This window comes from Ochotona princeps, chromosome 31, assembly GCF_030435755.1.
Source record: "Ochotona princeps isolate mOchPri1 chromosome 31, mOchPri1.hap1, whole genome shotgun sequence".
Classification (NCBI taxonomy): domain Eukaryota; kingdom Metazoa; phylum Chordata; class Mammalia; order Lagomorpha; family Ochotonidae; genus Ochotona; species Ochotona princeps.
Genome location: NC_080862.1, coordinates 13078197 through 13090541, shown reverse-complemented (window position 1 = coordinate 13090541; position 12345 = coordinate 13078197). Strand labels below are relative to the sequence as shown.

The window sequence follows — 12345 nt, the reverse complement described above, 5'->3', positions numbered from 1 at the left end:
CCGCAACGGGCCAGTGCGCGCCGATCCAATGCCAGGAGCCAGGAACCTCTTCCGGGTCTCCCACGCGGGTGCAGGGTCCCAATGCATTGGGCCGTCCTCGACTGCTTTCCCAGGCCACAAGCAGGGAGCTGGATGGGAAGTGGAGCTGCCGGGATTAGAACCGGTGCCCATATGGGATCCCAGGGCGTTCAAGGCAAGGACTTTAGCTGCTAGGCCACACTGCCGGGCCCGAAATGCTTAGTTCTTAGCCCACCGGTGACAACGGAGCTTAGGGTAGAGCCTTCGGCAGTGACGAAATCACAGGAGGGCATCCCAGGACCAGAATGGCTGAAGTGACAGCTAGCAGGAAGGCACAACTCTGTGAGCCGGGACCCTGGTCCTAACCAGTACCGTCAGGGCATCGCTCCTGGACTTCCCAGCCGCTACAACTAGGAATCATAAACTTTACAGCTAATTCCCTTTTAACAAGAACAGAAGAGGGAAGTTAAATGACTCTATAAAAGCACTCAGAAAATTCCAGAATAGAAAATGTTCTACAGGACAACAAAACTCCTTAGTAAACCAAGACAGGGTCTTTTTAGACTAAAAAAAGTAAGATAAACAATCAAATACAGTGTGTGTCCCTTAATTAGAAGAAATTAGTGTAGACAAAGCAGCTGTAAAAGACATTTCAGAATAAATCAGGAAATCTGAATGTGGAGAATAAATGGAAAAAAATCAATTCTTTTGTTTGGGATGACGATATTGTAACGACTACACAAAAAGTCTGCTTTTGTTTTTCTAGAAATTCATACTAAAGCATTTAGAAGCAAAAGTGATTTTTTTGATACACTTTAAAACACTTAAACTAAGGGGAAAACCAAGACAAATGCTGCAAAATGTTAAAATCTAGCTTATTGGGCCCATGGATGTCATTAACCTAATTTCTCAATGTTTCTGAAAGTTTGAGAATTTTGTAATCTTATAACATTTTCAAAATGCCAAGTTATACGGGCATATGTTTGAAATGTGCCTATTTCAAATGTTATGAGACACTGAAATGCAAATACTTTATTTGCCTACAAATAACTTATTGTCTTAAAATTTCATACTTCTGTTCTGCTCCAGCAATTAGGATCAAAAATCAACTTCAAATTTTTATAGAAAAATTTTTAACAAAAACCAAACTTTTTTTAGATGTGTCCCACCTAGTCATATTTGTCACCTCAAAAAAAAAAAATAATAAATTCTAGTTTTCTGCTAGTTTCGACCTGTTTACGAATAACCAATACACCATCCATGATGGTCAGGCATTTAAAATCACTCATTATTCCTGGGTCTGACAAAGCCTGGCAGATCAGGTAACAAGTGCATTCCCGCACATATGTAATCATTCAAAACCAATTAAGCTGTTTCCTCCAACTCCTTACTGTTCTAACTATTCACTTTGTTATAGTACAGGTTCCTAGAAACTGAGCCACATGTGTGGAAAAGACCACCCAAAGCGTCTGTCTGGAATTCTGGAAATTGTCTATTACCACTGACTTTCAACACACTTATATCCCCATTAGAAATGCCAATTTCAGATGATTGACGAGTTGGTGCTTCTAGGCAGACTTGATTTGTCCACTCTATCATTTCCAACTGCTAGGTTAAATTTAATTCTGTTTTAAGTATGTATTCACATATGCTAAGTATCTCCAAGATGAAGTACACGGTTAAGGAACTGTACATATTCCATAAAACATATTCAAGTAGGAGATCAAGGAGTCCTTATGGGCAAATGGTCCAAGAAATAATAAAGAAGCAATAATTTACTCATGCAAATCCATCACTACAGCTTCAAAAAATATCCTGGCCCAGAATAAATACTGCACAGGCCAAATTTCCCACACTTTCCAGAAAGCCCGGCTCTCAGAGGAGTACCAAAGCTCGCAGGGCCCTCCTAAGCCTCCCAGGAGCCATCATTCTCCAGCAGTAGCTTTGTGGGACAGTCAAAAGACCAAATGCCAACCTCGTTGCTACTGCCTCGGTCCAGCCAACATTCATCAGCCCCAATTCAGAAGCCAGAGAAAATCACCAGTCCAGTATTTCTGGCACCTTCTCTTTTGGAGTTGAAAAGCACCCAGCACCATCCCCTCCCCCCCATCGGCTTCTAGCTACTTAAAAACACAGACGCAAACACCTCTCTCCCGGTACCTGGAACTCCAAGGAACGAACACAAAGCATGAACAAGAAGAAATGAGAAAATAAAAAGCAGAACCAAGAAGCCAGGTGGCTTTTTAGTTTCACTTTTAAAGCGACCCGCACTCATTTACACACCTGCAAAGGACAGACTGCCCTAAAAAGTCGTGTGTGTGTGTGTGTGTGTGTGTGTGTGTCTGATTGCAGTAACCAGGCCACACTTCACTTTCTGCACAGGTAACCCAGAGACCCCTGGGGCATGAAACGCTGTCAAACGTCAAAAGGCATAGTGGACAGAAGTTGGCACTGCTTTTGACAAAGCCACTGGAAATCTCACTTCAGACCACTGGAGGCACACCCGCCTCTGGGAATTGAGAGTCTCGCAAACTGACCACATCCCTAACACTAGCCCAATTCATCACCGATGCCACAGTGGTGACAAATCAATGACATAAAAACATTTCAGGGTCCACCCTTGGCAATAGATCAGGGACCCACACGGGTGCAAGTGAGCATGTGTTAGGAATAGCGCAACAGTTTCATCTACCAGTGCAGGTTGGGGAGAGATGACGATCGCAAGCGGACCGTGAAGCAGGGGGCGGTGGCATCGCCGCGGGCAGGGCAGCAAGGGGCGTGCAGGTCACTCACCCCGTTGGCCGCGGCCATCTGCACCACGATCTCCGTGGCCGCCCTGCTGAAGTACCTGCCGTCGCTGCCTACCACCATGGTGCAGCCCTGGCGGTCGCGCAGATCTATGGACGACAGCACGCTCTGGATGAAGTTGGGCAGGTAATTGCGCTGGCCCTCAAAGAGGCCCGTGGGCCGCCGCAGGCCACCGCCGCCGGTCGGCCGCTGGTCCTCGTAGGGCGCGGTGGGCACCGTCAGTACCGGGATGGGGCTGCCCTCCATGGCGCCTCCTGGCCGGTCCTGCCGAGCCGCTCCGGGAGCCGGAGGGAATGAGCTGCCCGCAGGGGCCCCCCACTGGCTTGGCCAACAGCCCGGACTCCGCCTCGCGCCCGGCCCCTTTCCCCAGACGCCCCGAGCTCTGCGCCCTCCCACTGCTGGCTCCAGGCGCTCCTCCTCTCCAGGCGTCCCCCGCCTCTCCCCGCCAAACTTTTCTGAAGTGGTGTCCCAAAAGTCAGACCGACCGTGGTGCAGGGTCAAGTCCTCCTGCGCCTGGCCCCAGCCCGCTTCAGCGATCGCTCCTCTGCGAGGCTACCCTGCAACAAGCACACAGCTGGGGTGAGCGCTGGAGCAGAGATGGGGGTCCTCTCCCGCAACGCAGCCCTCTCTCCTCCTCTCTGAAGCGCGGTGTGGGCGCCCAAGTTTCTCTTAAACAAGGACAGGGAGGGAGTTGGGAGGCGGCTGAAACCTTTTGCCATCAGAGAAACAAGCCCTCGCCAAAAATAACCTTGGAAAGGGGAGCTGAGAATTGTTCTCCGCTGCCAGCGCTGAAACCGGAGGCTGGGCACTGCGGGTGCGTGTGCGCGCGCGCACACACCCACCACGAACATCTGTCGCTGGGGATCACACACTGTCAGGCCCTTCATCCAGCAGGTCCCACCCAGGCTGTCCACACTTGCCCAGCCTCTGTCAAGGCAACATAGTTCGCAACAAGGGACTTTTTCTTTCTTTCTTTCTTTCTTTCTTTTTCTTCTTGCCTATTTGCTTGTTATGGTCATTTTAACAGCAGAAACAGAACACAAAGTTCCTTCTTCTTCTCACCTTCCCTACCCAGCTTCTGTTCACAAAGAAGCCTGACCCACACTGTTATGTGTCTACACCACTCCACTCTTGCCCAGATTAATCAATTCTAATAGAGAAGGCTATACCTGCTTTAGAATGTAAAAGCAGGAAAGAATGAGCAAAAGTTAAGGACAGTGGTTACGCCGTATCAGGTGCCCACATCCTCTCATTCTGTAAAGGCTAGAGATTTTCTGCCCGCTGTCCACAAAATACACCCAAAATTCAAAAGCAAGATCTAATTAATAGCAAACACAAGTAAAAAAGAGACTAAAAGCAGAGAGAGAGAGAGAGAGAAGAAACAGCTACTACGCTGCCCTGTGGCAACAGAAAACACAGTGAGTATGCCTAGCAAGTCGCATTTGTACAGAATTCTGCAGTATACAAAAAAATGTACACCTATGTTTTTGTTACTCTAGAAACCAAAAGAAGTGGAATAAAACTGGGCAGATGAGAGGCCCCTTAAAAATGGGTTAAGAGGGTCCAGAGCCGTGGCCTAGTGGCTTACGTCCTCACCTTCAACGTGCCTGCCAGGATCCCATATGGGTGCCGGTTCTAATCCCGGCAGCTCCACTTCCCATCCAGCTCCCTGCTTGTGGCCTGGGAAAGCAGTCAAGCATGGCCCAAAGCACTGGAACCCTGCCACCCTTGTGGGAGACCTGGAGGAGGCTTCTGGCTCCTGGCTTTGGATCAGTTAGGCTCCAGCTGTTGCAGCCATCTGGGGAGTGAACCAGCAGATAGAAGATCTTCCTCTCTGTCTCTCCTCTTTTCTGTGTATCTTTCTAAAATTAAAATAAATCTTTAAAAAAAAATGGGTTAAGAAAGTGGCCAACACGTCACTTGCAGGGAGCCCGAATTCCTGTACTGTCCCTTTCATTTTTATTAATATGCTGACATTACTAGAAAAAAACCCACTTCAGCTATCAACTGGAACCACCTGGGACCTTTTAGCCATTCTCTGAAACAAGAAAAAAGAAGAAGGTGGGTAAGAGAAACAGAAATTATATTCTGGGAGCACTGACTTCCAGGAGACAGCTGTTGGCAGCTGCCTCGGTTGCCTTGGACCTAGGCAAGTGTCCCACTGCTAGGAGAGAAGCAGCCGGTGGCTGGCAGGCATTCTGAGCTTGGTTAATGTCAAATAGCTCTGTGCTAGCCTAACTGCTTATTCTATGCTTTTTAAGATTTGTTGAGACTTGGGAAATGCTGAGCAACGACACAGAGTAGCCCCCCAGGTTGCCTAGAGAAGAAGGGCGTCTAGGGACAGATTGGAGAGGCTGAGGATATGCCTGACAGCAAAAGAATGACTTCTGGGTGTTCCACAAACTGGGTCACTGCACTCACAGGCAGGTGAGGGAGTGGGGGTCCGAGTCAGCTCAAGGCACCGGCCCAAATGGGAGACCTGGGCTAGGCTAAATAGCATCGCCCACCCCCGCAGGCACACACAAAAGCTGGGGTTGGGGGGCATGTGTAGCTGGACTAGGCCGACAGCACTCGTCCGTGAACGTCAGAGCACAGGGAAGGCCATGTCAGGAACCTGAAGCGTTCCATATTTTAAAAAATAAATTAAAATAAAAATAACAACAGAGCTGGGGCAGGCATGGTGGGGGTTATTGCGGATCACCCCCAACTAGGCCGCAGCACCTGCTGGTGTGCGTGAAAACCAGGCCTGTGGCAGGCTGGTTTGGGTTAGGCTGTAGCACACATCAGTTTACACGAGAAATAGGGCTGGAGCAGAACTGACCACCCATCTGTACCCAAGTTTGTGCATCATCTAGTCCAGGTGATGGGCTAAACCTGACCCTGCACTGGCTGGCGCACACGAGAATCAAGTCCGAGGTCACCCCAGGCAAGTTTTCTTAAGGGACTCGCCAACCAGGTTCCTGGACTCAAACCCTGGTCACAGTGGAAATCACAATATATGTGGTCCAACCTTGGAGTGGATAATTCAGGACTAGGCGTCTTCTGTTGCTTGTATCTGTGCAGTAGACAGCATGCCCAGATGCACAAAGGACATGACAGCCAGCTCATCTAGGACAATAGAGGACGGCGAGTGCCTCATCAGAGGAGGGAAGAGCAGAACAGGTTGGACCACTCTCCTGGCCAAGTTTTGCAACATGTCCCTCGGCCCTGTGGATACACTCAGGTGGCCTTGGTCGGCCAGTAGACCTTGGAAAGATTTTCTCAAACCTGGAGCAATGAAGCTAATGACATCTCAGAGCTACTATCAAAACCACTCAAGTTACACCCTCAGCAGACCCTTCCTGACACTGGGGTCTCTGAGGGGCGATCAAATGACTGTCCCCCATCCCCAGGCACTGATGTACTTTGGCAACAAGGAGCTGTATCCTCCCTTTCTCTCTCTGCAGACACAGGAGGACAAATATTGGAACATTTGTCCCACACAGCCTTCTCCACGCCTCGACCCTTCCCACCACAGAGACCCACATGTGCATGTATCTCTCTCAACTATGTAAATATGAAACTTTTAAAAATAAATCTTAACATCTATTGCACAACAAGGTGACCACAGTTAATAATGTAATAAACTATTTCAAATGTTCTCATCAAAAATGGAACAGATGAATATGTTGAGTAGACTGATCTAATCACTCCACTTTGTATACACGCATCCTAGTATGACACTGAACTCTATAACTATATCATTATACTTTACCAAGTAAAAGTATTTACTTTTAAAGATTTATTTACTTGGGCCCGGCGTGATGGCCTATTGGCTAAATCCTTGTCTTGCACCTGCCAGGATCCCATAAGGACGTCGGTTCTAGTCCCAGCTGCTCTGCTTCCCAGCCAGCTCCCTGCTTGTGGCCTGGGAAAGCAGTCAAGGACAGCCCAAAGCCTTGGGACCCTGCACCCACGTGGGAGACCAGGAAGAAGCTCCTGGCTCCTGGCTTCAGAATGGTTCAGTTCCAACTCTTGCGGCCACTTGGGGAATGAACCAGCGGGTGGAGGATCTTTCTCTCCGCATCTCCTCTCTGTATATTTGCTTTCCAATTAAAAAATCAATAAAATGAATCTTTAAAAAATTATTTACTTGTCTGAAAGTCAAAGAGAGAGAAAGAAGTTTTCTATGCAGCGGTTCACTCCCCAAATGGCCACAACAGACCGAGCTGGGCCAGTTTGAAGCCAGGAACCAGTAGCCTCTTCTGGAACTCACACGTGGGCACAGGGATCCAGCCATCTCAAGCCTTATTTCACTGCTTTGTTGGGAAGTTAGATCAGAAGCGGACCAGTCAGGACCTGAACCAGCACCCCTATGGGTTACCAGCACCGCAGATGGTGGCTTTGGCAACTATACCACAGCACTGGCCCCGGCAAACATTTTAACAGTGCTTTGAGAGGTTGTTTGTTGTTGTTAATTTGTTTTCCTCGGTGTCTCCTTATCTCCCAGAGCCCAGCCTCCTGGGATATCCCTACTGTCACTAATAGTGTGAAAAGATTTTAGCAGCAACACAGAACCCCAACGCTTTTTAAGATTTGCCCACATGCTCTGGGGCTTTTCAAATTACTTTGTAAATGACATCTCAGTTCGTTAAGAAGGAAGTTAGCATTTCCAGCAGGAGCGGATGTGACATCCTTCACCTGAGCAAAGGAGACAAATACACAAAGCCACACAAGCTTGAGAGATGACCAGGATGCCATCTCTCCACTCAGTGCTTCTCCCTCTCTCTCTCTCTCCCTCTCTCTCTCTCTCTCCATCTCCTTCTCTCCTCCCTCCCTCCCTCCCTCTCAATATTGCCATGAATTTCCTCTGCTACCACATAACCCCATTCATACATCTGGGGACGTTTCAAACTAGATTTTTAAATTCATCAGTTAAGAAGAAATTCCTGGGCCCGGCACAGTGGCCTAGTGGCTAAAGTCCTCGCCTTGAAAGCCCCGGGATCCCATATGGGCGCCAGTTCTAATCCCAGCTGCTCCACTTCCCATCCAGCTCCCTGCTTGTGGCCTGGGAAAGCAGTCAAGGACGGCCCAAAGCTTTGGGACCCTGCACCCGCGTGGGAGACCCGGAAGAGGTTCCTGGTCCCAGCATCGGATTGGCGCACACCGGCCCGTTGCGGCTCACTTGGGGAGTGGAACATCGGATGGAAGATCTTCCTCTCTGTCTCTCCTCCTCTCTGTATATCCGGCTTTCCAATAATAATAAAATCTTTAAAAAAAAAAAAAAAAAGAAGAAGAAGAAATTCCTTCCCCTTGGTTCTAACTTCAACATTCCCAAAGCCTCCAACGTGTCCAGCCAGAGGTGCCACGCACGCCCTATAGCCAGACTCCACAGCATAAAGGAAAACAGCTCCTAAAAAGTCAAGGAGTCACATTCCAAAGGAAGTGACAAGCACCCAGCCGTCTTCCAAAGGCACAGACACATTCACTAAGTCTTTTCAAAACTATTTTTCTTTCTTTTTTTTTTAAGATATATTTATTTTACCCGAAAGTCAGAATCACAGAGAGAGAGAAATTATCGATACGCTGCTTCACCCCCCCTCCCAGTGGCTGTAGACTTGATCCGAAGCCAGGAGCCAGGAGCCAGGCGCTCTCCCGTGTGCAAGAGCTCAGGACTTGGGCCATCTTCTGCCACTTGCCCAGGCCGTAACCAGGCAGCGAGATCAGAAGTGGGGCAAGAAGAACATGAACCGGCAGTCATATGGGATATGGATGCCACCGACAGAGGATTAACCCACTGTGCCACCAAGTCAGCCCCTCAGACACCTGCTTTTCAGGTAGCACTCTGTATCCCTCCTGCTCTGATGCCCACCCATGTCTTCACTCCAACTGTGACATTGCAATCATTCCTTATCCTTTCCTGACTTCAGCATCCTCACTGAGAAGCACCTGATAAACAGAAAGGCTTTCAGTAAATGTTACCTATTCCTGTTCCTGCCACTGGTATCATATTTATCATGATTATTAATCTCCTGCATATCAAGAATTACAGTTCTCAACTTTTAACACCAAAGTACCCAAAAGGGTCCCTTGACATAAGGAGATATGCAGGGAAGAGTTCAATACATAGGGCCCAGTGCAATGGCTCAGTGGCTAAATCCTCACCTTGCACGCTCTGGGATCCCATACGCATACTAGTTCCTATCCCAGCTGATCCACTTCCCATTTAGCTCCCTGCTTGTGACCTGGGAAAGAAATAGAGGATGGGGCCTGGTGCGGTGGCCTAGTGGCTAAAGTCCTCACCTTGAATTCGCCCCGGGATCCCATATGGGTGCAAGTTCTAATCCTGGCAGCCCTGCTTCCCATCCAGCTCCCTGCTTATGGCCTGGGAAAGCTGTTGAGGACGGCCCAAAGCCTTGGCACCCTGCACCCGCGTGGGAGACCCGGAAGAGGCTCCTGGCTCCTGGCTTCGGATCGGCACAGCACCTGAGGAGGCAATCATGACACAGAAGATCTTCCTCTGTCTCTCCTCCTCTCTGTATATCTCATGGTCCAATAAAAATAAACAAATAAATCTTAAAAAAAGAAGTAGTAGTAGAAGATGGCCCAGAGCCTTGAGGCTCCTGGCTCCTGGCTCCTGGTTTGGGATAAGCTCATCTCTGGCCATTGTGACCAACTGGGATGTGAAACAGTGGATACAAGATCTTTGGATCATTTTCTGTAAATCTTTCCAGTAAAAATAAATAAAGGTTTAAGAAAAAGAGTTAAATAAATCATCTGCGGGGTCATTTCACCAAGGAATCTCAAACTATGAGGGCACATTGCCCTCAGGATGTATTTAAAAGGAGCTGCCAGTTAAAGGATCCCTTAAAGCGTCCCTCAAATCTGGGCCAGTGAATTGAATGATTTTGCCTCGACTATGTCACATAGCTGAGACAATCTTCACATAAGGCATGCCCTGTCCAGCATCTCCTACTGGAAAAAGGCTAAACTAGGCCAGTGTTTCGCACAGTCATTGTCTAAAAGCCTCATGCCATTCAACTATTGCACAAAGCAAGAGTTTCACAGCCAAGAAACTCTCAATCCTGCGTGTTCTCTCCCATCCTAAAAACCTCACGGTACACATTTCCTTACTGAAGCCGAAGAGATCTGATCAGAAGACATGAGCTCAGCTGATTTTAACCTCCTGTGTTTCAACCAAAACCACATCCCACCACTTTTTGGTTGCAGTCTGGCTTTGTGACAGCTGCTGACACCTCCTCATCTCCTCAGGTGACCAGGGAGCAGGTCACACCTCCCGCAGTGAGCTCAGAGCATCGCTGCAGCAGGGGGGACACAAGGAAGGGTGGCCGCGGGGGCTCAGAGAAGCCTTTCTGCCTTCTGGGAGCTGGTGGAGGAAGGCATTGAGCTGAGCAATGCTTGCAAGAGACACAGCCTTGCTTCCCCTCCCCACACCCCCACTGCGCGATCTCAGAGCATCCTACCGGCCCAGCGAGACCAGCATTCGGCAAAACGAGAAAGAAGGCACTCTTGCATGACTTTGAGACTTAAGCTGAAACATACGCGTATGTGAGTGTGTATGTATCTGACGTTACTTCACATTGTACCTGTTCTTCCACGCCACCCACCCTGGCTCTCACGGCTGGCAGTAAAACTTACATCGGTTTGGCTCCTGAGAACGAAACACTCGACTGAGTCACCGTCCACTTGTGTGCATACACGGAATGTTAAAAACATGCGGTTGACTCACCGACCCTAAGAGCAGAAGAATGCCAAAAATATCCAGCAAGAGGCAGAAAGGCAGGTGGGGGGATGTCAGAGGGCAGTCCTCCAGGGAGCCACTGGGTCCCTTTTTAACCTCCCAAAAGTTGTCGGGTGTAGCAAACTTCAGTTCCACATTTCAGGCAATTCCTAAAATATCATCTTCCACTAAGCCTTCTGCTTTCCAACAAATGAAATCACAGGATGAATCTAACGGGGTGGAGAGAGGAGTGTGGGGGGAGGAGGAGAGAAGGGAGAGGGAAGGGGAGAGAGAGGTGAGGGGGAGAGAGGTGAGGGGGAGAGAGGTGAGGGGGAGGGGAGAGGAAAAAGGGACAGAGAGAGGGGAGGTGTTATTTTAAAAAGCGAGAGTTCTAGTTTTACGTTATTGCGCGCGGCTAATTCCCGCAGCCTGGTTTTTTACCGTGAGCCGAAAACACCAGAGGCAACGAGGTATCCCAGGAGGTTTAAACCTGCGGGGCAGGAACCTGGTGGAGGTGGTGGGGAGGCGAGGAGGAAGCGGAGGAAGGGGTGGGGGGCTAGCCGGAAGGAGAAGAGACACAGAGCAGCACCTAGGGGCCTTCTCCTCCCTCAGGTGTGTGGGGGCGGGAGGAGTGAGGACAGCCCCCAGGGGATTGGTGCCTGAGACTGTCACAGGTGATTGCCTGAGAATGATTGGTCAGTGGGCGGAGCTGGGGACGGGAGATTGGGGGTGGGATTCTCAGGTGAGATGCCGGGTTAACGTTTGATTGGTGGACGGCTGGACTGGCGCGAATTTAGTGCGCAGTGAGGGAGATGGAGCCGGGTCCAAGGTGGGGGGATATTGGAATAACTCCTGACAGGAGGCGGGAAGGGAGAGGAGACAGGGAAAGGTGAGGAGAGGAGCAGTTACATCCAACTCAGCTTTTACAATCTCCCAGCAGCCAAAGAATCAGCCCCTGGGTTCCTCTGCTGGACGCTCTGCATTTAGCTTTTATTATTTCCGCACCGTCACCCTAGGACTGTGAGTTTGCACATTTGGGAGCCATACCCTCTTGGCATCGTTGCAAACAGGTTATTGAAAATTTGAGAAATATCACTACCAAAGTTCTCAGGGGACTTCTTCGAACCAGTCAGGTCTTTGTATTGACTATGAAGCGTGAATTCTCACAGATTAAAAATACTTCCGGGCCCCTCGCTGAAATCTAGACACATTGAACTACCAGGAAGATACATCTCAAATGGAAACGCTTCTCCCTTCGTGGCTTTTCAGAAGAAACCATTCACATAGCGTCTTGTTTCTTACAGCTGGGCCGCTAGCAAGCTCCTGGATTCCCTATGGTGGAAGAGCACAGACCACATCATTTATATAGTGGCCATTTTTTCCCCATAGTTCTGGAAGCTGAACGTTCAAGTTCAAGGTGTAGGCGTTAGCCATCTAGCGAGGACTTTTGGCTGCATCCTCACACAGTGGAAGGCAGAAGGGCAGAAATAGATTGAATTCTTCCAACAGACCAGTGTGTGTGACGGAGGGTCTCCCACGCACAAGGGAGGATAGCCCAATTCCTAACCCACCGTTAAAGGCCCCACATTTTAATACTGTCCCTTTGGCAATACCTGCATCTTGAAAGAGATACATTCTAACCATAGCAATGACCCCTGATGCCTGGCTCTATTGGACTGACTCTCAGGTTTGAGCCCTGGAATATACACACGCAAAGGCCATTCGCCACTGAGGTTTATTCATTTCGACAATGAGGGGAGGGAGAGCTGAAATCTATAGGTTCTTCTTGTTCCAATCCC

At 49.1% G+C, this 12345-nt stretch overlaps 1 protein-coding gene across 1 annotated transcript in view; it reads right to left on the bottom strand.

The window, feature by feature from the left end:
• Window positions 1-3258, bottom strand: part of PGM5 (phosphoglucomutase 5) — a 146436-nt gene extending 143178 nt beyond the window's left edge. The window contains exon 1 of the mRNA XM_004591835.4: window positions 2812-3258. Within this exon, the coding sequence (XP_004591892.2) occupies window positions 2812-3072 (261 nt within the window). The 5' untranslated portion in view covers window positions 3073-3258. The remainder of the gene's footprint in view (window positions 1-2811) is intronic.
• Window positions 3259-12345: the final 9087 nt, after the last annotated feature.